Source organism: Cryptotermes secundus, unplaced genomic scaffold, assembly GCF_002891405.2.
Source record: "Cryptotermes secundus unplaced genomic scaffold, Csec_1.0 scaffold547, whole genome shotgun sequence".
Taxonomy (NCBI): Eukaryota; Metazoa; Arthropoda; class Insecta; order Blattodea; family Kalotermitidae; genus Cryptotermes; species Cryptotermes secundus.
Window position 1 is genome coordinate 455,710 of NW_019734361.1, and position 26,165 is coordinate 481,874.

At 39.8% G+C, this 26,165-nt stretch overlaps 2 protein-coding genes across 10 annotated transcripts in view; one reads left to right on the plus strand and one right to left on the minus strand.

The window, feature by feature from the left end:
- LOC111868871 overlaps window positions 1-10,199 on the plus strand; it is a 314,970-nt gene extending 304,771 nt beyond the window's left edge. For 8 of the 9 annotated variants that reach the window (XM_023859916.2, XM_023859917.2, XM_033753210.1 and 5 more), the window contains one exon: window positions 4,180-10,199. In XM_023859916.2, the coding sequence (XP_023715684.1) occupies window positions 4,180-4,317 (138 nt within the window). In that variant the 3' untranslated portion in view covers window positions 4,318-10,199. The remainder of the gene's footprint in view (window positions 1-4,179) is intronic. The other variant, XM_023859914.2, reaches the window with a different exon arrangement.
- A 2,046-nt stretch (window positions 10,200-12,245) lies between these two features.
- LOC111868875 (casein kinase II subunit beta) overlaps window positions 12,246-26,165 on the minus strand; it is a 26,239-nt gene continuing 12,319 nt past the window's right edge. The window contains exons 4-6 of the mRNA XM_023859925.1: window positions 19,829-20,020; window positions 17,545-17,734; window positions 12,246-12,968 (exon numbers count right to left, since the gene is read on the minus strand). Coding sequence (XP_023715693.1) covers window positions 12,860-12,968; window positions 17,545-17,734; window positions 19,829-20,020 — 491 coding nt within the window. The 3' untranslated portion in view covers window positions 12,246-12,859. The remainder of the gene's footprint in view (window positions 12,969-17,544; window positions 17,735-19,828; window positions 20,021-26,165) is intronic.

Below are 26,165 nucleotides of genomic sequence, written 5' to 3' on the forward strand. Positions count from 1 at the left end.
TATTTATATGACATTCCACTTTCTGAAGTCATTCTGGACTAACTTTGGATTGATGGAATGTGATACATAACCTAACCCTTAGCTGCACAATGGCCCTGGGTTTAACTTAGCCTCTAACAAAGATGAGTCGCAGGAATCTGGTGGCTGGTGCATAGGGCTGACAACCTCCCCACCATCTGTGAGCCGATTGTCTAGTTTAGGCATGTCAAACTCAACTTGTACAGAGGGCCACCTCAGCCCTATAAATAATAGCCCAGGGCCGCACTTCAAAATAGAAATATACATTAGATTTTGATACAAGGAAATTTAATTCTATTCATTATTTAGGAATAATTTCAATATAATTACCTAAAGTCACATATCTTACAGTTTTAAAAAGCAAGAGAATGCCATTTTTGACAAGTATCAAACAGCTTTTCAATATGTAAAAAAAGGGATTACACAAGAAATTATGTTAGAAATAGCAAAACATTGAATTTCCTGCAGCCTGCTAATTTATGTCTGCGTGAGACTTCTTGTCTTCCGGTCTGTTGGAAAATTGTCTTTACAAAAAATATTTCTACTAAAATTTTAATATTGATTTTAATATCAGTTAGCTCTAAAAGTTGAGGGGCTGCATGTTTGACACGGCTGGTCTAGATGATGTGGGAGCCTCAACATCTCTCAACCTTGTGGGCCTCCACAGCCTGTTACAGGGATAGTTTTACCTTCTTTTAAAGACATAGTATATTGTCAACATGTTTAATGACTAGATACAGAGTTTGGATTGGTAGTTGGAATTAAGAACACTACATTAATGAATAACTACACTTTCACTAATTCACACACTTTAAAATGCACTGTAGCATGCACAGAGTCTTTTCAGTTTGCCTTCACTAGTGGTTGCCTGGTAACAGATCCCAACTGTGTCTTCTGCTCACATCGTTAGCTGTTCTCTGTGGAGAGACAGAATTACTTGGTTTTGGACTTTTTTCCATTGTCCAGAATTCTAGGTAATAGAGGACACAGTGTTTCGGAAACTGGATGTGTTTCCATCTTCAGGTGAGAAAGGCAGACACTTACTCAGTTGGGCCCCTTAGAATGAGCTAATCGCAATCACTGGATCCCTCTCAAAGGAGCCCAACTGAGTAGGTGTCTTCCTTTCTCACTTGAAGATGGAAACATATCCAGTTTCCGAAACATTGTGTCCTCTATTACTTGGAATTCCGGATGATGGAAAAAGTCCAAAAACCCAGTAATTCTGTGTGTCATCCACCATCGTCAGAACCCTTTAGAATCTACTTGTTCTCCATGGCTTTGACTGACTCATTATATAGCATCAGCACATACCACATAGAAAACATTTGTTGCCTGTCAGTGGTCCAGTGGTTCCTCTGTTGCATGTGCATTCATTGTCGCGGAGAGAGTTCTGTACCATGCCTTTGCTTAGGAACAGCTGTCTCCTCTAGCTGCACTATTCTGTTTTCAGCCCTCATATTCTGGTAGTCTTTCTTACTTACATACTTACTTACTCACTCATGGAGCTGAACTCTTCTGGAGGAGCTGCCAATTCTGCAGCTACTCAAGAATTTCCCAGCATTTTATGGAACCTGAAGGTTCATTACCATGTTCACAAGAGCCCTCCAGTGGTCCCTATCCTGAGCCAGATCTATCCAGGCCATACCATCCCATCCTATCTCTAAGATCCATTCTAATATTGTCCACCTACCTACGCCTTGGTCTTCTGTGTGGTCTCTTTCCTACTGGCTTTCCCACCAATATCCTATATGCATTCCTCGTCTCTCCCATTCATGCTACAGATTCTGGACTGAATGGTACCAGAGTTCAGTCTCCTCTTAAATCCTCCTGAATCAGGTTTCGATCTGTTATCGTTCCCAAATATCTGAACTGTGCCACATTTTCAAAACATCTGTTTCCTATCTATGTCATGATTTTGCCCTGCATTTTGGTGATGAGACAGCAACATATATACTCAGTTTTCTCTGTGTTTACTTCTAGACCAACCTCTTTACTTGTGTCAATTAAAGTTTGTGTGTTTTTCTTTATGGTATCTACATTATCACCCAGTAGATTCGCATCATCAGCATAGACCAACAGTTGATGTGTCCCATTTAATTTCAATCCAACCTGGTTTCCCCGGACCTTCTTATGGCATATTCTAAGTCTAAGTTGAGAAGGAGTGGCGATAAAGCGATAAAACAAATGTTTACCTACATGGACCTTACTGTGTGTTTTGTTTAAACACGTTTTAATGAAGCTAACTAGTTTCATGGATATCCCAAACTCTATCAGAATATTGTACAATACTTTCCTCATAACTGAATCATAGGCATTCTTGAAGTCTATAAATAGCTGATGTACTGTCTTATCGTACCCCCCTTTTTTCTTCCAATATCTGACGAATGCAAAAGATCTGATCTGTTACGTTGAAACCCACACTGATGATCCCCAATAATTTCATCTATATATGGACTTAACGTTGAGAGAAGAATATCGGATAAAATTTTGTATGAAGTTGATAGCAGTGATATCCCTCGATAATTATTACAGTCAGTTTTATCACCCTTCTTGTGAACTGGTACAATAATAGACTCCGTCCACTGGTCAGGCAATTTTTCCTTATGCCAAATAGAAGTAATTAGATTGTGGATCTTAGAACGTAATATTTCGCCTCCTGCTTGAATTAGTTCTGCTGGAATTTGATCACTACCTGGGATTTATACCGTTTCAATTTTGCAATAGCACTTCAACCTCAAAAGGGCTAGGATCAGGTATTAACGGATCAGCTGTATCGATTTCTGTCTGCCTAACATCACTGACCTTATGTACATTCAATAACTGAGAGAAGTAGTTCCTCCACCTATTCAAAATGTTGTGGGAATCTGCAAGCAGATCACCATTCTCATCCTTCACTAAGTTACTGCTAGGCTGGTAACCCCTCTCAAAGTCATTTATTCCTCTATACAGGTCTCTAATGTTCTTGATCTTACTGTTGATTGCAAGCGCATCAATTTTGTCTTTTAGATATTCCCTCTTTTTGTTCATGAAATGCCTGCTGGTTTCACATCTTATATTGTTCAGATTATCCCCATTTAACTTGCTTGGATCCTGTAACTATTGCAATTTGGCCTGCTTTCTTTGATCTAATAATTTTGAGCATCCTTCATCGAACCATGGCTTATGCTTCTTCGGTTCATAATAACCTAGACTCTCTTTGGCAGACATTTTTATGTTCTCTCTAATAGTTTCCCAAGCTTTATTAACATCCAACTCAGTTTCCAAGTTTTCGGTAGCCGACGGACCTATTTGAGATTTCAACCCAGTACTGCTCTTTACCCTCTACCTCATTTAATTTCTTGAGATTGAACCTCTCCAAATGAACTCTGTGTGTTGTTTGATTCTGGTAGTCATTGATTTTATTTTGAATCAATTCCAAGAAAGCATGTGCAAGGAATCCATGGGGCAGTGATGAATGGTGCTGCAAAAACTTGTACATTCAGGATGATATGAGTCTGCAGGGATTTGCCCAGTGTCCCACTGGTGTAATGTATGGTGGCAGATCTAACACTAAGTGACTGTTACCTGTTTGGCCCCTTAAAAATTACAATGGCACCCATGTTTCTGTTAGTCATGAGGAATAGCATTGGTTCCACAATTAAGCAAATTAATTTTTCCATGGTGCCATCATATGAATGGTATATCTTTACAAGGAAAGAAGTTACTTGGAAATTGTGCAGTTATTTTGTTATAAACCAGTGCAGGCAGTTTCTGTCAGAACAGTTGTTCTTGAGATTGCAGTGGTTCTTATGTCAACGAATAAGATGATCACAGTTGTCTCGGATGTGACCCAGCATAGTTTGGTAGAAAGGCACTGACATTTTCAGAGGAACTTTCTAAGTTAGAAGAGTGACCCTGATGATGGAGGCAGCAAGTTCCTCTGAAATCTTCATTACCCATCTACTAAACTAGTTGATGTCACATGTTCAGAATTGTTGTTTTGTTTGAAAACCCTGGTTCTATGCCTGCATTGTTTTGGTTTGTCCTGTAGTGTCTGTATGTGATTGTTCTGTTATCAGAGGGTAATGATAGGATTCTTCTTCATACATGCGCTTTGCAGTGTTGTCATCAGTACAATTAGAATAGTTCATTCCATAATATTGAAAGCTACTGGTGTTTCAGCTGTCCAAGCAGGCTGTGAAGGACTACAATCGAGGCCGCATGTACCTGTCGGATCTAGCAAACCGTGAAAGTATACCAGTGTTTGAATCGGTGGCGGAAGCCGTTGACTGCGTGATACATAAGTGCAGTTGCCGATAGTGGGCCAAGAAACAAAAACATTGTCTGTTGGTTCAGACAGATGATCGAGCTTGCAAGTTCATACATAGCAGGTCTATGTGATGTGACTTAGCCTGCATATGAAAAGTAAATAGAATGTTTGGGGGGTGATGAATATAATTGGATGTGCAAGTGGGTCTCAATGTTACATGCAGATTATGCTGTGAACAGCATTTTTGAGGATTAAATTGAAGATCATTTGACAAGTTCAAAAGTTTCTGAAATTTGGATATGTTATGGAAATCAGAATTCAATTTGGGCTGTGTCTTATTGCATTCCACTTGTTGAAATGACTTCACTTGTATCAAGATCACATTGAAATTTCATTCCATAACCTTTTAAAAATCTTAACTATGTTTGGTAGGGAAAGTAAATAGGAACTACAGCAGAAGGTCCTGATGTATTTTCATTCAACTTGGTAAACCATGGATTTCAGATAAAGTAAAGATTTTGTGTAGTAAACATTCTGAGATGTGATTGAACTATATCACTGTCTTCATGGAGTTTGCTGCTGTGAGTAAAGAAATCTCATTAATTCTTGGTGCTTTCAGTAATGCTTTATGAATAATAAACTAACATCTCTGACATTTCACAGAAATAATAAGGCACTTTCTTTAATGATAGCTTTTATAAAATCATTTTGCCCCTATTAAAAACTGTCAATTGCAAGACAGTTACCCTGTTGAACAAAGTACAGATGAAGACATGTTGTTGAACAGGCTATCAGAGAAACTTGTGGTTGGCCAATAAAGGGTTATGGAAACATCTGATTTGAACAGTCAATCAGTTTCTGCCACATTAGTAAATCTGCAATTGAAGTAGAGGCATGATCAATAAATTTCCATCTGCTAACATAGGCTGCAGCCCTGCTTGAAGTTTCATTGTTGTGATCTTGAACCTTGCAAGTGACTGTATGATGCTGTAACAGCAATTTGAGCCTGCACAGACAGTACAGTGTTACAGGTGGCTTAGGGAATTCAGTATTGTCAAATTGTAAGGTCACCACTAAACCCATGACACACATGTATATATATATGTAGTGTCTTGTTTGTTTTTGTGTATTTTAAAAGGAACATCTTATGCAGTGGATTCACAACACGTCACATGACAAACTGTGTGCTCTGGTACAATATTTCTTTTTATTGTTAAAATCTATTTCTGGAGAAAGAGGCTGATATTTAGAACTGGACATTAATTTTATCTGCCAGTTCCATGCCATGCAGCATGCCTACAGAAGGAAGGAACAGAGAGTCCTGGAATGTAGACTGTTTGTGTGAAGGTGTAAATTATTAATGAATGGGTGCGGAAGATAGAAACATAAATGAATTTTACACTTCAATTTCAGTTTTCATTATGTTTTTATATGCTTAAAATGATTATTAGCATTTAATCTTTGAATCGGTTATATGAAACTACTATTAATAATTGGTGCATTGGGAGTACAAAGAGTTGTTCCAAACTTCATCGGGGATTAACTTCTTTCAGTTACTCTGTACTGACTTCATAGGCAGAATGTTATGTAACATACTTCAGGGATGAAGTTTCTTGAAAACTCTTTGTTCTTTCTGTTGTATATTCACTGTTGTTTTAAACTGTTCTTATTCTATTCAAAAGTTCTTCTGGTTTTAAATGTCAGAGGCTTTTAATGTATATTGCATGTGATGTGAATCCATTGTGACATATTTTATTTTCTGAATGAAAAGTTGGGTGTGCCTCGGATTTGTCACCAAAGAGGGAACACTGTGTTTCCAGTAGATGCGAGTGACAGTATGAAGACATACAGTGGTGATGTGGTGGGAAAAGTAATGCATAGTGCAGCTACCTCAGAGAACAAGTGAAGGCAACGGTGATGGTGTGAAGTTCTGTTGTGTTAAAGTGAGTCATCCCCACCCCTTTTACCCTTCCCCCTTTATGTTCTGGTCTACATTTGCCACAGCTAATCAGAAAAGTTTCTTGTATTTAGTACGTATAGGGTTTCGCATGAATCTGACATGATGATGTTTCTGTATTTATCCTGTTATGCCATAGCCATTTTCTTTAATCTGTGTGTGATGCAGCATTGTTATATGGTGGCTTGTGGCACACGAGACATGTCTTGTGGCATATAAGACAGGATTGATGAAGGTTTTATTGCTAAATTTATTTTAAAAATGATCCTTTTTTATTTTTTTTTATTTATCGCAATGGGCAGTAGTTGTACGTTGACATTAAGTCGGTTTTGAATAAAGAACATAAAATTTAGAGGAAGTTACAGCTGAAAGCTAAATAGTTGTGTGGAAGTTTAGCATCAGATATATGGGCTGTTTTTGAATTTTTCATGTCTGTTTTTCGTTATCTTTCATGACTGTACAGAAGCTCAGACTTTTCATTTTTGTTTTCTTTTTATTGGCACAGTTTACCTTTTTTGTTTTTGGAGTTTGGGTTCAACAGAATTTGTTAAGGCTGGCTTGTAGAAAACTATTTATGAAATTACAACAGCACAAAAAATATAACAGGAGGCACATGCCTATTTCAGAGCACCATGATTTTTAGCATTTCCTTCGGGGAATCATAGATAACTTCACAAAGCTTTGATAGAAGAGTTCATACCACAACTGAAATTTTAACAAAGAACCTCCTAATCATTTTCAAGTACTGCAGGAAACTAAAAAGTGGGCTTGGTCAGAATATCCTGTTTTGTTTGATTACATTGCAGATGGCAACAAAGTTCAGATTATTCTACAAGCTTCATATGTTAAGTTTCATTTCTGAAAATTTGGTTTAAAAATTAACTTTTTGAAAGATAGAAAGAAGAAAAGTTAGGCTACAGACTGAAGAGACCAGGTTTGATTTCTGGCACGATCATGGGATCGTAATGTAACAGTGCAGTTACCTGAATGCTTTGTATTACATGTCGCACATTATCAGACATGTACTTGGATTTGAATGTCTCGTGGCATTCTTTTAGCAATGAAACTGGTCTTAATTACTGTAGTTGGAGCTCACGGCTGTATTTGTATGTGCCAAACTTATGAGTTTGAAAGAAACTGGGTTAAAGGTAGAGACGACACCATGATGACATTTTAGAAGTAAAGGTCATGTATGTTATCTACAAACCCTCTGTATTTGTGATGCTGTGGAGTACCATCTCCTGGGATGAGACAAAACATAGTCCAGTAGATGTTCTGGAGGAATGTATGAACTCCATGTTTAACCTGAAGATGGAGGTAGTAGATTCCTTTGAAACTATATGACATTCTATCCCAGAACAGAGTACACTCTTCTGCAAGAAAACAGAACCTGCAAACTTGCCAAAACAAAACCAAATGATGGGCCCTGACTGTCATAAAATGAAAATGCCCACCAACACACTGTCTTCCTTTTTATTCCTTGTTCCCCCCCCAAATAATGGTCCTAGCTGTTTTGTGAATTCTGTGCTGTGTAGTAATGGTTCCCAATTACTAGATTCTTGTGTGTTGAGCCAGGAACAGTTCCCAACTTCACAGCACAGGAAATCCTGCTTATATAATCATTCCAAAATTATTTCAGCTTACATTCTGCTATGTAAATCATTGGAGCTGTTGCCAGTCAGATTTTAGATCATATATTACACTGAGAACTCTCATTATGATAGCTGGTGATACTTTCAGACCATTATGAAAGCTTAAATAACATTCTCTATTTGTCTCACATTCAGCAAACACAAATAAGTTTTTAGATAATTTTATATTACATATCTGATGACAAAAGTCCACATTATTATCCCATTCCTTGGCCTTTCATAAGGCCCATTTCCTAGAGCTTCCCCACAAAAAATCTGTATGCATTCCTTATGTTGTCCATACCAGCTACATGTCCAGTCCATCACAGCCAAACAGTGTTTACAAGAAACTTGCATGTGATATTCTCGTCTCCCACTTGAATATTGATGTTTATTGGTGATGCAATGAAGATCTACCCGTACATACATCATTTAACTTGGCAGTGGATTATGTTATTAATTTTCAATATGCTTATCTTATTTTTGGGACTGAGCAGTTTCGTTTCAGGCTGAGCTCATGGAATAGCATGTGATCCAGCATACAGATTCAGATCTGCAAGAGAATCCTTTGCTTTAGCTGCTGAGAGGCTTGCACATGTGGGCCTCATGTCGGACAGTTCAGGATTCTTTTCATGCCGGTTTGAATAACCCTGGCAGAATAGATGCATATCCTGTCTTCCTGCAACTGAAGTTTCATGGGAATATATTTTCGTACATTGAATAAAATACACAGTGCTTACTCCATGGAATTGTGTTCTGGGTTGTAACCATTTTAGTTCAGTGTGATCACAACATTTCAGAGGGATATGTCACTAGTCTGAGCTTGTCACCTGCTACTGCTGGTCTTGGTTCGCTTATAAACTGCGTGGTGTTCCAACCCCAGCAAAACTGTTACATTCGTGTTTAATTTATTGGTTGTGTGCAAATGTAAGACCAGTCAAGTCATAACGAGAATGCAGTGGATTAGATTAGTACCTGACAACAATGTGAAGAGGGCTATGTGCACGTGGTTTTATCAGTCAGTCACATGTACTTACAGACATTTTGCATTTATATATGAATATTGAGTACTCCTTATAGATGTGGTAGGGGTTCAAGACTATTACACTTTCTTACTCATATTTTATCATATAAGTAGTTCATGTTTCTGTATTTGCCTGAAATAAGGGTAATACATGCTCCCTTATAAAATTTTCATATATTACAAGTATAACTAAGAAAAATTATGTTATAAAACATTTCCTAATAGACTAATTGAGAAGCATGTGTATGTTTCAGTCATACGAAATAGTAACAGTCTGCAAAATAAGATTCAATCAGGGCTTCAAAAAATCAGAAGAATGGAAATTTAAATGATATAAAAGTATGGGTCTCAAATGTGTAAAGTGAAATCATTTGATTTACTTGCAACTGACACTAGGCAGAAGAGACATAAATGCCAGCACATTAATTTGAAATGCAATATTAAAATTTCTATTGCTGCTTGAAATTTTATCACAGGAAGTTCTATAGCAAATGTTGAAAACTAAACATTTTTGGAGCCCTGATTATATAAATATGAAAATATTCACATCATAAAATACATGTTATAGTCCAGGACAGTTTTTTTTGGCCAGTCATCATCCCTTTACCCCACACTTTTCTCTCCTCCCTGAGAGTTCTACTTAATAACAGGGAACGACACAGGTAGCCAGACAGATCAGTGGCAGGAGATAGTGGCATGCCCTTGACTGGCCAAAGAAATATCCCCGATTATAATTCCATGCATCATTTACCAGCTTAAACTGGTTTCACTTGGAACTGTCTGAAAGGCTATTTTTTCTACCTTAGGTTACAAGATGTAAAAACTAAATTTGTATCATGGTGCTAACGTCAGTTCATAGGTACTGTTAGTTTTGTGTGCCACAGAATGTTTTCCAATGTAACATTTGATTGCCCCAATTAAAATATTTCATATCAGTTCTTTGTAAGAAGAAATATAGTAACGTACATGGTCAGTTTAGTACATATTTGCAGATTAGAAGGCAGCTACAATGATAAATAGTTCCAGTAACAAATTTTCCACATATCAGAATATGTCCTTTAACCAGTTTCCCTTTGTAGGGTTTTAGACTCATGATATTAATTTAATTAATTGTTTTTATAATTAGGTAGCACAGTGTACATATATATATTTTTTGTAACCACAGACTACTTTTTTATTTTGTGTTGGAAAGTAAAAAAAATGTTGATGCCAGTTGTATTATATAAATTCCAGGTTCTGCTAACAGTCAATTTTTTTAAAGCTCACATTACAGAAATATTTATTCTAGACTTAAATAAATCACTTTATGTATTTCTGCTTTATTGTGTTTGTTTACAACCATCCCCATGGTTTCTTCAAAACAAACTGTTGCCAGAAAGCTGCCACTCAGCTACTCAAGAAATTTCCAACATTTCATGGAACCAGAATGTTCATTATTGTGTTCACAAGAGTCCTCTACTGGTCCCTGTCCTGAGCCAGATGAATCCAGTCCATGCTGCCCCATCCTACCTCTCTAAGATTCATTTTAATATAATCCCACTGATGTTTGGATCTTCCTAGTGGTCTCTTTCCTTCCAGCTTTCCCACCAAACTCCTATATATGCAGACCTGTTGTCCAGATGTACATGCACTGTCCATCTCAACTTTTTACAATTATATATGGTGAGGAATACAAGTTATGCTTTTCATTATGTAATTTTCTGGAACCTCCTACCATTTCATTCATATAAATATTCTCTTCAGCACCCTGTTTCATACCCACACAAAACCACAGACATAGTTCATATATTCTCATTTTTACATTTTTAGGCTACAGATGAGAAATAGAATCCGTACTGTTTATTATTTGGCAGTATGTTTAACTTGAGATACTTTAAAAATATGAACTGTGCAACCCCACAAACTGGTTGATTATCCACCCTTAGGGCAAGGGCATACCAAGGAAAGTGGCAACTGCAACGCAACAACAATCTCCGAGAATTGTTAGCAGCCAGAGTTGAACACATGTAACTGCATGGAGCAGTGCAAATTGAGGAAACTGCATTGCCATAGTCCCTAGCTCTATCGATTGGGCCCACCTGAAGATAGACAGAATCCAGTCTCTGAGATGTTGTGTTTTGAAAAATAAACAGGATGGTGTTTTTTGATAAAAGACAGAATGATGGATAATGCCCAAAAACGATACTTGTCCAAGGAGATAATGCTTCTCTGTTTTCAGCCTGTCACCACATTTGCATTCAGCCATGGACACAATGTTAAATGTACTTAAGCTTGCTTTAAGACTGGAGTGGCCTACTGTCATACGGTTTATTAACATGAAGGCTCAACGGTTCGTTTTTATCTCGCACAGCCACGGAGATGAGCCATTCCTGTAGTACCTTTCAAAGTAGCGTTCTCATCTGTCCCTTTTACTGTTTTGACAGAAATTGTGAAGCTACTTTTTGCCTTTCCCCACTGGGCCTAAAGATCTGCCACTGGTAGAAGTAGTTGCCAATCTCTGCCTTCTCTGATTGCTTGCTTTGCATCATGCATCTGTCATCTCTGAATGCAGTGACTGTGATACGTGCATTGCTATCGAAGTAATCTAAATATGGGAACAAATTACTAGAAGCAAATGTCCAGTCTCCCAGTCAAGGTAGGGATTTTCATGGAGAATGTTCTATCTAGCTTTAGTTCCAACTGACTTCCCTTCAGTAAGCATACAGCCTAACAGTATACGGCATTTGCAGCATCTACAATGTGTCAGGCAACAGGTATCAGCTCCTCACCCAGACTTTATAGGAATATCCAACTCTTCAGCATGGGCAGCTCAGCAGTTTCGGAAGCTCTAACATGCACATACACAATGGATGTGACCATTTTAACTTGTAAGCGTAAAAGGAACCACACTACACTACTGAAATATTAGAAAATAGTCGAGAACAGAAATATAATTCCCGATTTTCCAAGGAGATGCCGTGGTGACTTCTCACTTAACCAGTGGCTGATTTATGAATGCTGTAACTTTATCCATCATATGCTGAAAACAGTAACTAGTAACTTTCTAATGATGCATAATCTCTCTATGGCTCTATAGCCTTTTGGACTTTGATCTCTTTCTCAGTTTCTTAATCTATACACAGTAGGACTCCTTGGATGGGGGATCAGCCCGATGCAAGGCTGCTACCTACACAGAACAAGATTTGAACCCACGATCCCAGTTTCAGAGGGGGCAGAGACAGTTCATGCCTCAAACCGTGCAGACACTGTGACTGGTTGCATAATGATCTACATCATGAAAGACATTTCAGACACGGTGCATGTGCACCAAGGCAAGGTGATGTGCAGGGTTCTCAAAAAATTTAACTGTCACAATAAAGACAAAAATGCAGCATTTATAAACTGGTATATTGTAATGCACAAAGCACAGTACAAAACAGTACTTGACCATCCTTCACTATTAGTGGTGTAGCCTGCCTCTCTACGTTCCACATCCATATTATGCATTTACTGTGTTGTTTTACAGGGATTCTTTTCAGTTACTTCATATGAACATTAAAAAATGGGGGAACAAATTAAATACTTTAAATACAAAGAACATAAATGTCTTCTGAATGTGCACCAGCTGATACAGATTTCAGAGTTCTTACTGTTTCATTACATAACAGTGCTGGATAATTACCTCAGCCTATGTTAAGCATAAAACTAAATAATGTCACTGTCTTTGGAGGAGCAGCAGAAGTGAAGTAAAGTAACAGAGCTGCTTGACAGGAAACTTCCAGCAAGTTTGACTTACACTTATCAATTTTGATTTATTGGTATATGGTTGCATAATGAAGACATATGTTGCACATGCTCACAAATTTGAAAATAATCATAAGTGTCCCTGTGTTTTATCACTTGCAAATCTACGAGTTGTTTATGTTTCAGTTACATGACATCACATCACAAGTCTCGGAACGCTGTGGTGGTGAATCTGCAATGCCCTTGCTTTTGTTCTTTCAGCGCTTTCCGTTGTTGTAACTTAGGGCCCTGAGTGGTGCCTTAAAATTTGACGATGCTTGCTGCTGAATCTGGTATGCCAGGGGATGAATCTTGAACCCATACAACCTACAAAGTGAAACATAAACTGATTATTAACAAAAACCTTCATTACAAAACAAGTTGCAGTGAGAACGTTGATTCAGTAATGCTCTGGAATTGTATTTGGGAGGTATTCAGTTTGAATCTCAGCTGGAGCATCGGCTATCCCGATTGATGTCATTCATGGTTTTCCTACGTGCCTCCAGACAAAGGAGAGAATAGTAACATGATTAGGCCACGAAAGTTTCCTTATGCTTTCCAAATTTATCAAGTATCCTGTCTTCAATGCATGAAGAGCCGGGATGGTGCAGTCGGTTTAGTGACTGGCTACAGGCTGGACAACTGGGGTCTTGGAGTTCAAGTCCTGATAGGGTCAAGAATTTTCACTTCTCATTCTTGTCCAGACTAGCTCTGGGGACGACCCAACCTCCTATTCAATGGGTACTAGAGGGGGCTCTTTCCCCAGGGGTAAAGCGGCCGGGGCGTGAAGCTCCAGCTAGTGAAAATGGTAAAAAAAACTTGGGTCTATACATCCACTCCCCCATACACCTTTATGGTGTAGTGCTTAATTAGATAAGCACAGGGGACAACTTCACCTTTACCCGTCCTCAATGCTATACAACCTAGCTACTGACAAGGGGGGGGGGACCCTACTGACAAGGGACAATATACCTCGCATACTAAAACATATGCTCCCATTTAACACATCCGCTGTCTATGCATTTGCTAACAAAAGAATACACAGAAATTATAATAGTCGGTTAAAGGCTCATACTAAATCACAGTTCATATAATTTTCAATCAGAAGACAGTAAGCATAATAAAATCAACCAATGTGGGAACTACTTGGCAACTCAGCTTACCCTAGCAATACTGGTGGTCTCTTCCCCTATACAAGGCTCTAAATTTGTAGTGAGCCTTGATAAGGTTATGTTTTAATTTCCGAAAGCACTCTTAACATACCGGCAGATGGTGTAGGCATTTTCACTTGCAACTCTGTTTCCCTGCGGTGTGCTGTTTATAAGAGCTGGACTGTGACGTAATCCGAGTGAAACACTTCTAGTTTAGTTCATTATGTTGTGTGTGATACAACAGAATCTTAGTGCATAACACTGAGGCTTTTAACAGGACAGACTCCTTTTTTATCAGTTGTATGTTACAACAGCATGAGGGAGAGTCAGTAAATAGGTCACAAATGGAAGTAAAACAGCTGTAATGGATGTAATAAGTTTCCTGTGTGTATAACTAGGTAGCAGCACAGTCCAGCTTCATAACTGTCTGGGTAGCAGACGTGCAGGTGCATGTTCAGAGGTTGGTTTCAGTAGTCCAAATGATGACCATGCTTAAGGAGTATATTACTGTAGAGCTGTGTTCTGATGGGTGTTTTTGTGGGCAAAAGGACTCAATGCAAAGGTTATTCACAAAACAATGTTTCCTGTTTATGGTGGGAAGTGTTTGTCACGTAAAGTTTTTAAAAAATGGGTCAAGAAATTCTCTCAAGGATAAAGAGGTCAAAACAGAGATGCAGAAGTGTCTAAGGCACCAGTCAGAAAGACTTCTATGCTGCAGGATTCAACACACTGGTAAGGCAATAGGGCAAGTGTATCAATGTCGGTGGAGGATATGTTGAGAAAGAAATGCTTTTCCCCGGTTCGCATATCGTATGTTTATGTTTTATATTCACTTGTGACCTATTTTGTGACTCTCTCTCACTCACTCATGGAGCTGAGTCCTTCTTGAGAAGCTGCCAATTGTGCAACTACTCAAGAACCTCCCACCATTTTATGGAACCAAAAGGTTCACTGCCATGTTTATAAGCGCCTTCCACTGGTCCCTAACCTCAGCCAGATCAATCCAATCCATACCATCCCATTCTATCCTATCTCTCTAACATCCATTTTAATATTGTCCACCACCTATGTCTTGGTCTTCTTAGTGGTCTCTTTCCTTCTGGCTTTCCCACCAATATCCTATATGCATTCCTCTTCTTCCCCATTCATCATGCCACAAGCCCTGTCCACCTCATTGTGCAGTTTTCTCCAACCTCCTGTCACTTCATCCCTCTTCGGTCCAAATATTCGCCTCAGCACCCTGTTCTCAAACACCCTCAGTCTATGGACTTGAAAGGATTCTGACGATGGTGTATACTATACTTCTTTTGGCTTATTTTGGACTTCACCCATCGTCTGGTATGTAAAAGACAAAAGACCACGACATTTCCCTAGCCACCTGCAGACGGAGACAGATCCAGTCTCCGAAACGTTGTGGTCTTTTGTCTTTTACATACCAGACGATGGGTGAATTCCAAAATAAGCCAAAAGAAGTACCCTCAGTCTATGTTTCTCCCTTAAAGTCAGAGACCAAGTTGCACACCCATGCAGAACCACAGGCAAAATTATAGTTTTGTATATTCTAATTTTTATGTTTTTGGACAGCAGACGAGAAGACAAAAGGTTCTGACTGAATGGTAGCAAGCATTACCCGAGCTCAATCTCCTCTTAATTTCCTCCTGAATCAGGTTTTGATTTGTTATCGTCATTCCCAAAGGCTGTCCCTCTATGTCTCTCAATATATTGCTTTTACCTTATCTGCTTCACTGACCCATGCACATTACATTCAATCTTATTTCCCTGTCTTTCCCATTTTCTTCTTTACTAAGGCCCATTACTTCCATCACTTTCAAATAAAAATCATTATCATATACGTAATTTCTTCATAATATGTAGTCAGTCGAGTCATATGGCCTCGGGGTGGACTACATAGAAAACACCTCTTCTAACAGTACTTCCATTGTTGTGCATGGGCCGCTGCCTAGCAATGGGTCTATAATCCATATTAACAAAAAAATAACCTATTATCACTGTCCTCCAAACACATCTAAATTATGCCACAATAAAATATTTAACTTTTGAAACACTTTCTTATCATTTTACTAATATCCTAAAGCACCTTCCTCAGCCACATACTGTTCCTCCTCTCTCAAATCTAATAACAGACATTTAACTCATATCAACACACAAGGACCTACCAGATATCTAACATGAATGAAAGGACTGTGACCAGGAGTTTCTTTAAATGTTCAGAAAATGCAAAGTTGGAATGCTTACCAGGGAAAAGACACTATTACCTTCATCTGCACTGATAACACACTTGAAACATGCCTATGGGATGGAAATGAATAATCCCAGTGTCTAAAGCATCAGAAGTTCAGACACACATGATTTAACCGTTCAGCGTGGTTTGAGGTGTATGTTTCGTCAGGTATTTAAATCGTCTGCGGGGGTTCGACGTCTATGTTTCGTCCAGCTGCACACCTATGTTATAACGCCCATAATAATTGATGGATTTGCTGTAGATTGTTAGATTTTTCACTGGCCTGTTGTCAGGAGTACCGTATTTAATGACACACGAGTTTTGCTGCGCTAATTCGTTACATATGCCTGTCTTGCAGCAAAGTTCCTGTTGCTCTTGGGAGAGGTTTAGTCGGTCCAACTGTTATGGATGGCGTGTTTTCTTTCCTATGAATTTATAAACAGCAGAGACGTGATATGTGCTGTGTTTATAATATCATATTGCCCTGAGCTGGCCACACTAACACACTCAATTGGAATTCTTAGAAGATGGATGTCCAAATTTTATTCTTGCAAGATCTATTGATTTCGCACAGTACATAGCAGCGAGTTCTTGGAAAAACGTCACGAATTAAGGCAAAACACTGTGGTCACCCCCTATGACGATACTGGTGTGTGTGTGGGGGGGAAAGAACTCATTCCTTCATGTATTATCTCTCCAGTTGACGCCATTTTATCGTACTGACCTTGGTGGTCGTTTCGAGGGATGACCATAAATATTTTTTTTTGAGCCAGCTAAGCTCTGCTTTCGTGCACTACATACCAGTCAGTTCTTAGAATAACTTCATGAATTCTGTGGTCACCCCTACGACATCTACTGCCGCCAAAATGGATGGAATATCAAAGGCATAGCAACAACCCCTTGTTATGATAACTCGTAACGTTGAATTTACTACAGCTGACCTGGCAACTAAACAGCTCACGGAAAGACATTTCCTTGAACGTATACCCCTAACGGGGAAGAAGGCAAAGCCGCACAGAAGATGTGTGGTTAAAAAAAGCGCCAAAGAAAAGATACACAATATTGGAGCGGTGAATGTGGGGCAGCGTTGTGTTAGAAGAATGCTTCAAGGCCTACCTTACAGTGCTCAAATTCTAAACACCTGCTTCCATTGCCGAGATAACGGGCGCTCATATTATAAGGTAAGGTTATAAAAACCATCTTTTAAGATCATTTTAGTGAAAGTTTCATGCTTCAAGGCGTACCATTCACTGCTCAAATACGAAACAACCTGCTTCCATTGCCGAGATACAGGGCGCTCATATTATAAGGTAAGGTTATAAAATCACCTTTTAAGATCATTTTAGTGAAAGTTTCATGTTCAAATCTCATATAATTTAAGAACAATGATGAATAAATCATTTTCGAGCAAAATTTAAATGGCCGGCTGAATATATTACCGCCGGAGAGACGGCCGCGGAATTTAAATCACCGCGCAAAAGGGTTAATTGAATAAAATGTTTATACTAACCTTGGAACAAACTGATTAGAAGGTCGTTTTGGCCGGTACTCTGGATGAACCATGAAAAGCATCTGAGGAAATCCAGTACCAAAATATGCACCATCTGTATGATGATGTCGTGATGACTTTGGCGTATACACATCCATGCACTTAGGACAATAGGATTTTACCATGGCCTCACCCGGAACATCTGATAATCCTGTGGTCCATAGGAACATGACTGAGCAGTTTCATTTCCATAGTTATTAGACTATATAACATGTCTTTGGATATAAGAATATAGAAACAATTTAAAAAAAGGTGGTTGTATTGCTACGTGGCTAGGATCTGTAGGACATGTCTGCAGCACGTGAGTTACATCCACAAAATGTTTTCTGGTATAAAAAACACCAACTGAGTCAGAAAAACAATAAAATGGGTGACAGGATTATTGCTGGTTGCCTTGCCCTCTGCACCGATAGCAAAAGATCGCCTTCCTGCTGTGAGAGGAGGAAGCCGATCTATTTTCACTGGGACAATCATACCTGCAATGAGATAGCCTGAACACAAGTGACACTTGATGGGAGTAGGGAACAGTAAGCACACAGGGGAGGCAATTACTAGACAGGTTTTGGGAATACAGTCAACTCTCGATTATCCGGGGGCGGATTAACCGGTTTNTCACCCTTTCCCCAGTCTGCTTTTCACAAGTGCCTTTTTCCTTCCCTCCTTTACTGCACACTGGCCAAAAAAAAAATACTGTATTACTTAATATTAAATTGGGGCATGTTGTACTGTAGTTGGTTGTGGAACTATGCTACAAGCCAGAAGGCCACATGTTTGATTCCTGATGAGGTCATTGGATTTATTTACTGACCTGATCCTTCCAACTGGACTATGGTCCTGGGGTCGACTCAGCCTCCAACAGAAATGATTACCAGGAGTCTTCCTTGGGATAAATGGTAGCTGCACATAAGGCTGAGAGCCTCATTGCCATCTGTGCTCCATAATGCTGTTCTGCTTTTCTTATACAGTTGCCTCAAATTCTAGGTTATGTGGGTTTACCAGCTGTTTTATGTGGGTGTTCTTGAACAACTGGTTAACCCACATAACCTGGAACCTGAAGCAAGAAGAGCAGAACAGCATTAGAGTGAGCAACAGGTTGCTTCATCACAATCTGTACATGTGATGATGGCCAGTTAGGCCAAAATATGTGGTGTCAATAAAGACAAAAGGATGAGAGAATATTAACTGACGTTGCATACAGATGGCAAAAAAGCAGAACACAAAGTCAGAATTGTATTACCTGACTGTTAATTTAAAACTGGCATCACACTCTTCACAAGATTGAAGGAAATGGCATATCAAGAGTATCTCTCCCATCTGAGTCATCTTTCATAATTGTGTAACAGAATTTCGTAAAACATTGTAAATGCTCTTCACTGTTTGCATCTTGTTGCATATCATGGCTGGTGAAATTTGGCCGTCAACACAATGCTAACATAAACACCAACAAGTCTACATTGTAACCAGGAATATATATGACATAAACACACATAGAAGGACAGCAACATATCCAAGAAGACAAGTGAGGAAAACCTAAAAACCAATAATATTATCATGATAGCTTCTACACAGTATAAGAGTGAACCCCAGGTGAAGGACAACCTACAATGCAGGACTGCCTTTGTCTTCAGCTTTTTTTGCTGGAACCCATTCACTTGTGAGATGGCAACAAATGTTGGCAACCAGCAGGTGTGGAAATTCCTGCCCCATTATCCTAACCCTTGCTTGAAGAACAATCCCACTTGTGAAAAGTGCTTGAACAAAGCTGAAATAAGATTTAAAAGTTTGTGACGATGGTATATTAATACAATTATTGACTTTTTTGGACGTTGTCCTGTATTTTATTTACAACAATATTTTGGAGGTCAGGCTCTGCCTCCATCCTCAGGTAAAACAAATATGAGCCTGATCAATAGAGCTAGTCCCAGATGATAGTGATGGTTAAGTTTAAAAAATTAAATACCCTCATATGTCTTACGTCATTGTGAGGCCTTGGTTATTTTAAGATATCATGACTTGGGATATTACTTTATGGAACCAGGGAGACTACTAAGATGCCCCATCATCAGACCCTGATGATGGGAACAGAGACTGACATTGAAATATTGGTAATTTCTAACCAACTAACATGGCCAATAGCCTGTGAAGATTTTATCAAGTTTTAGTGCACTTTACAGCAAAGTCTGATTAGCAACTCACAGAGTAAATGTATATTATCACACTGGCATGCATTTGTTCCTGTACTCACCTATTGGGAGCATAGGTTGACTTTCGCAATATACTCTTGGACAATGGCCGAAATCTCCAGACTGGTATTTTTCTATCATCTGACCTATGCCACGATTTGTTAGAATGTAACGTGCATGGATTAAACCATACAGCATTTCTGCTGCTTGCTCAATCAGGTCTGATTGATTTGGGTTGTCATCCAGCTCATCATCTATAAAAGATTAACAGCAAAATGAAATTTCCAAAATGATACATTCCTTGCACAAGTTTGAAACAACACTGCCATGGAAAATGCTGAAGGCACAAATACAGCCGTTCTTCAAATTTTCAAAACTATATAAAATTTCATACAGTATATAAATGTACTATACATGCAAACTACGCCTGACAAATTGCTGCACGTAACTGGAAACATTTTTGAATTACAGTTTCCATAATTCATTGCTTAATATACAATATTGTCACGTGTTGGGTATGTGTCATGAGACAAATAAATTCACGTGGGTCTCGGATTCAGCAAATCTTTATTGGACACTCAATCTTACACACCTTACAATTGTTATCACTTCAACTGTATCCTGCGGCGGCTATCTTTCAACTGTGTTGTATGGTGACTAGGTTCCAAATGTGTTCCATGAAGGCTAGATCTCAACTGTAGTATGAAGGCTCTGTCGCGCTCACCTTATGTAGGTGTTCTGTGGGCCAGATACGAGACACCATTTGCCAAGGTTCAATCTCACTTGCTGGGCAATCTGTTGCTTCAGGAATGATCTCTATAGATTATGGCGGTAACATGTTTCGTCTCATCCGTTGGTACTCAACGGCCTTCTGTTGTTCATCTCCGGGGAAACGCGTTTGTTGTTTCGGCATAGTCTACGCAGCGGCCCACTGTTATTGCGTTGCCATGGAAGTATCTACTCCAAACACGTTACATTGCACCCTTCTAAAGGTTGTTCATCCAGAACAGCCTAACGGTGCATCCTTGGTTTCGTTTCCTAAGGTGTTCATCTTCCGCATGTTACCTCCGCCTTTTCTTCGGCGTTTCGCCTTCCTTCCATCTGCCCCCCTTCTTCCACAGTGCTCGCCCCGAGCACTTCCAAGGTCCAGCGGTTGTCGGTCCCATTGTCTTGCATTCATTCTTCACTTTCATTCTCCATTCATCCTTACTGGGGAGGCCAGTACTTCTACGTTACCGGTTCCTCACATATGTGCCGTTTCCTTTCTTCCATTTTGGAGGGGGTCAACCCCTCCACATTGTCCAATTTTTGGTGCCCTGCAATCTGCTGGAAATTCCTACCGCTTGTTGCCCGATCCCCAGCCCTTGGGTCTTCCTAAGGGGTCAGTTGGCTGTTCCCTCGTTCCCTGGATGCAGCCTTTGTCTTGTGTATTCCTTCTTTACTCCACTGCTGCTGTCCGGTTCCACCTGAAGTCTCCGCCCTCTGGGGGCTCCTCCTGCAACACTGTTCCCGGTCTGGTTGTTTCCAATTATGTGTCCCCTGTGCCGTGCCACTGCCGCATGGCAGGGCTTGTTCAGCCAGAGGATGTCTCTCATGCGTTGTGCCACTGTTGCACGATGGGACATCCTAATGTCGGTTAGTGTTTTCCGTGCCACTTTCGCACGACGTGTTGAATCCTTTGGTTTCTCGTGGTGGTGCCCCATGGCCAGTTTTCGGTCCCTGAGCCTTTTCTTCTTCGGTTCTCCGACCAGCATTACTTCGGCATCTTCTACGGGTACCTCTTCCTTCTGTGCCACCTCAGGTCTCCTGTCTGGTGAGGTCGGCTTCTCCCCTTCTTGGCAGCCTGTCTTTATGCCATTTTCGGCCACTATCTTCTTGTGGCTATCATTCCCCCATTTGTCTGTCATGGCAGCCATCTCTTCTCGCCATGCACTAATTTCGGCCTTCCTTTCTTCCTTGTCGGCTCTGAATTCCTTCAGCAGCAGTTCCATCATCTGCTGTATCTCCATTTTAGCACGTGTGTAAGTCCAATCTTTTAAATTCGCTTCAGACTCCAGACTGATCCCGGTTCTAACACCAGTTGTCGTGTGTTGGGTATGTGTCACGCGAAAAATAAATTCGCATGGGTCTCAGATTCAGTGAATCTTTATTGGACACTCAATCTTACACACCTTACAATTTTTATCACTTAAACTGTATCCTGCGGCAGCTATCTTTCAACTGTAGTATGAAGGCTCTGTCGCTCTCAACTTATGTAGGTGTTCTGCGGACCAGATACGAGATACCATTCACCAGTGTTCGATCTCACTTGTTCAGCAATCCGTTGCTTTGGGAATGATCTCTATAGATTATGGCAGTAATGTGTTTCGTCTCATCCGGTGGTACTCAACGGCCTTCTGTTGTTCATCTCCGGGGAAACGCGTTCGTTATTTCAGCACTGTCTATGCAGTGGCCCACTGTTATTGCATTGCCATGGAAGTACCTACTCCAAACACGTAACAATATTTTGCCTCACATATGCTGTAAGGATTTGTACTATCACCTTGTTTGTAACTGGCCACTTACAAAACAACAGCTATATATAATTTGTATGAATGTTTACAATCCATATTCATAAAAAAATTATATTTCTAGCTCCAATGATTCTTCAGTTATCACTGTAAACTAAAGGCTAAGAAAATCTTTGCATAGTCACACTTCTGACTTTACATTCCATAACAAACTTACTTTAGCCAGTTAAGTGGTGGGCATGACATCTTTGTAGTGGGTGACATCCATGCAAGTTCAAGTTTTTGCTAGTAAACATTGTGGCTGATTCTAGCAAGATGATGAAGAGATGTTATGTGAACTATTGCAAGAGAAATGAATGTAGTGATATTTTTGAGCATAAATATATGAAGGGTGTTCCGTATATAATGCCTCCTAGTTTTTTGTATTAATATGTAACGTCTGAGGTGGATGTTGGTGGTGTTGTAGTAAAAGTTGAGCCTTCCCAACAATGTACTGTTAGTCTGGTTGTTGTGCGACAGATAGCGACAGCAGAGCAGTCTACCAAAATGGTGTCTGACATAGAAGTGTGTATGAAACAGAGATGTGTTATTGAATTTCTAACTGCCAAACAAATTGCACCCACTGACATCCCTCCACGCTTGCTAAAGGTGTATGGAGATGATACAGTGGATGTCAACACAGTGAGGCAGTGGGTAGTGCGTTTCAACAGTGGCGAAAGTGAAGTGTGCGACAAGACATGCCCTGGGTGTTCCTGCTCAGCTGCCACTCCTCACAATGAACAGCACCTCCATCAGCTCATCCATACAGATCGGTGGATAATGACCAGGGAACTGTGTGCATGGCTTACATCAGCTGTAATGAATTGGAAACGATGTTGGGGAAGCTGGATTATCACGAAGTTTGTTCCAGGTGGGTCCCGCGGATGCTTACACAGGACCACAAAACTCATCGAATGGAAGTCTGTCAGGACCTGTTGCACCAGTATGAGGCTGAAGGTGACAAGTTTCTGGACGGCATCATCACTGGAGATGAGATGTGCTGTCACCACTACGAGCCGGAATCCAAAAGACAGTCCATGGAGTGGTGACATCCAGATTCTCCAAGAAAAAAGAAGTTCAAGACACAGCCATCAGCATGGAAAGTGATGTGCACGGTCTTTTGGGATAGGCGGGGTGTGATTTTGTTGTATTTCCTGGAGCCTGGTGAGACTGTCAATTCTGAATGCTACAAGACGACGCTGACTAAGCTGATAGCCCACATTTTCCGAGTCAGGTGAGAGAAGCAGAAAACCTTTTGCTTGCAACACAGTAACACTAGACCACATACCAGTTTGTGTGACCACTACGCACATTGCAAAGTTTGGCTGGACTGTCCCGCCACATCCACCTTACAGCCCCGATTTAGCAACTTCAGACTTCCATCTCTTTGGGCCTACGAAAGATGGACTACGTGGGCAACACTTTCCAGACAACGATGCTGTTATTGCACCTGTAAGAAAGTGGCTAGCCTCTGCTGACACAGGCTTTTATGGGCGCAGCATACAGGCTCTTATTCATCGCTGGCAAAAGTACATAACGAATGGTGGTGATTATGTGGAAAAATAACTGTAAGTAGCTGAAATCTTGCTCTATTTAACTGCATTATTATGCTTTCTATATCTGTTGTAGTTTTCATTAAAAAAATAGGAGGCATTATATGTGGAACGCTCCTCATAGTAGTGACAGTGAAATAAATGTGAAAATTTCATTATGTGGGGAACAAAGTGTTAGCTCTGAAGAAGAAGAAAATATCACTGACAACAGTAGCATGCAGCATGGCATGTGGCCAAATTCTGGTGCTGAGCAAACACATTTTCCATTTACTGGCAAGCCTGGTCTAAATGTTGATTCATAAGACCCCAGTATCCCCCTTAAACATTTTATGAGTTGTTCTGTACATCAGAAATTGCAGAAGTAATAGCCAGAGAAACAAATCGGTGTGCCCAAAATGATTTAGAAAACATGCATAACCTAAAACAAAGATCTAGGACGCACCACTGGAATAAGATGAACAGAAATGCAATAATGAAGTTAAAGGCATTCTTCAGCAGAAACCAGACAACAAGAGCTATTTTCTGGAAACACCCATATTTTTGATCGTGTTCAGTGAGAGGTTTCATCTTCTGCTCAAGTTTTTTTCATTTTGTTGACAACAAAAGTTGTGACGAAGCCACTTGTGGTTCTGAAAGATTCTATAAACTCAATCCCATGCTGGATCACTTAAATGACAAATATAAGAAGTGCATATACCCCACAATATGATGTGTTGATAGATGGGTTGCTCATGATGCAGAAGACACGTTTTTTGTGGAAGGTGTACATTCCATCAAAATGTGCTAGATATGGTATAAAATTATTTGAATTGTGTGAAGCCAAATCTGGTTATGTATGCAATTTTATTATTTACATTGGGCAGGATACCGTTTTCAATGTGTCCCTAAAACTGAGCCACACAGCTCAAAAGTAGTTCTATAACTAATGGCTCCCCTACTGAATGTGTAATCATGGACAACTGGTTTTCAAGCCCAGATCTGTTTTGTATGCAGTGCAGCGAATAGACTGATGCTATGGGAACCTTGTGTCAAAACAGGGTGTCTCAGTTGAAATACAAGGTGCAAAACTAAAAAAGGGAAAACATGTTTCAGTCTACAAAGACAGACTAATGATAATGAAGTGGAAAAACAAAAAAGATATTTGTCTTCTAAGTAATACTCTTGATTACAAAATGGTTCCAACTAGGGTTCAAGGGCAAGACATGGAGGAGCCCAAAGTAGTCATTGGCTCTAAGTCTATGATGGTAGGTGTGTACAACCTCAGCGATGCATACTTGACAAGCTATCACAGCACAAGGAAAAGACTGAAAAGGTACCATCAAAAGAACTTCTGCGCCTTAACTGATATCTGCTGCTTGAATTCATATGTCCTCTAACAGAAAGGGTGGGAGCTTTACCAGAATGGAATTTCAAGTGAAACTTACAGAAAATTTAATTTCAAAATATCGTATAACAGAAGAGAGGCCATTAGGCAGACCACCATACCCATACACTGCCTCGCCAGCAAGGATGAAAGCACCTCGTTAACTGCCCTACATTGCTGCCACAGTGCCAAAGCAAAATCCATGTCAGAGCTTGTGTTGTGTGCTACAAAATGGGTCAATGTTGTGAAACAAGGTACAACTGCAAAAACTATAGGACAGGCCCTCTGTGCTGCACCGTTTCCAACAATACCGTATGTATGCCGACTTTTAGAGGCGTGAAAGGGAACTGAAGTTTAAGAAGTGGCTAATAACGGTCTGAAAGTAAGACTTTTGTGATTAGAAAGTGTACTATGGACTGGTATTGAAAAATATACGACAATTATAAAGACCTTCTCAGTATGTGCCACTGAGAGTTGCAACAATACCTCTTGTTGCACAGTTCATTCATGGGAACTGAAATGCATGTCAGTGGCGACAGTGGCGCATGTTTAAAAAATATAGCCTAAAGTACAGATTTTATCTAAATTATATATATATATATTGTCACGTATTGGGTGTATAACGCGACAAATAACTTCAGTTGTCACATGTTTTGGACGTATAACGCGACAAATAACTTCACGCCGTATTTGATATAGCGAATTTTATTCCACATTCGCACTTACAATCACCCAAATTACAGATTCACAATTACTGCTATCTGCAGTATCACAAATACTACACTCCAAATGCCAGAATACAACTGATTGGTTGCTGGCTAACTCGGAACTAACTCGGAGGTAGCTCGAGGACTAACTGTGAATAGCCTTCGCTGCTCCTCATGTAGCCTCGATCGGACAATACAGAAAACGGCCACGTAATAAGCACCCTTGT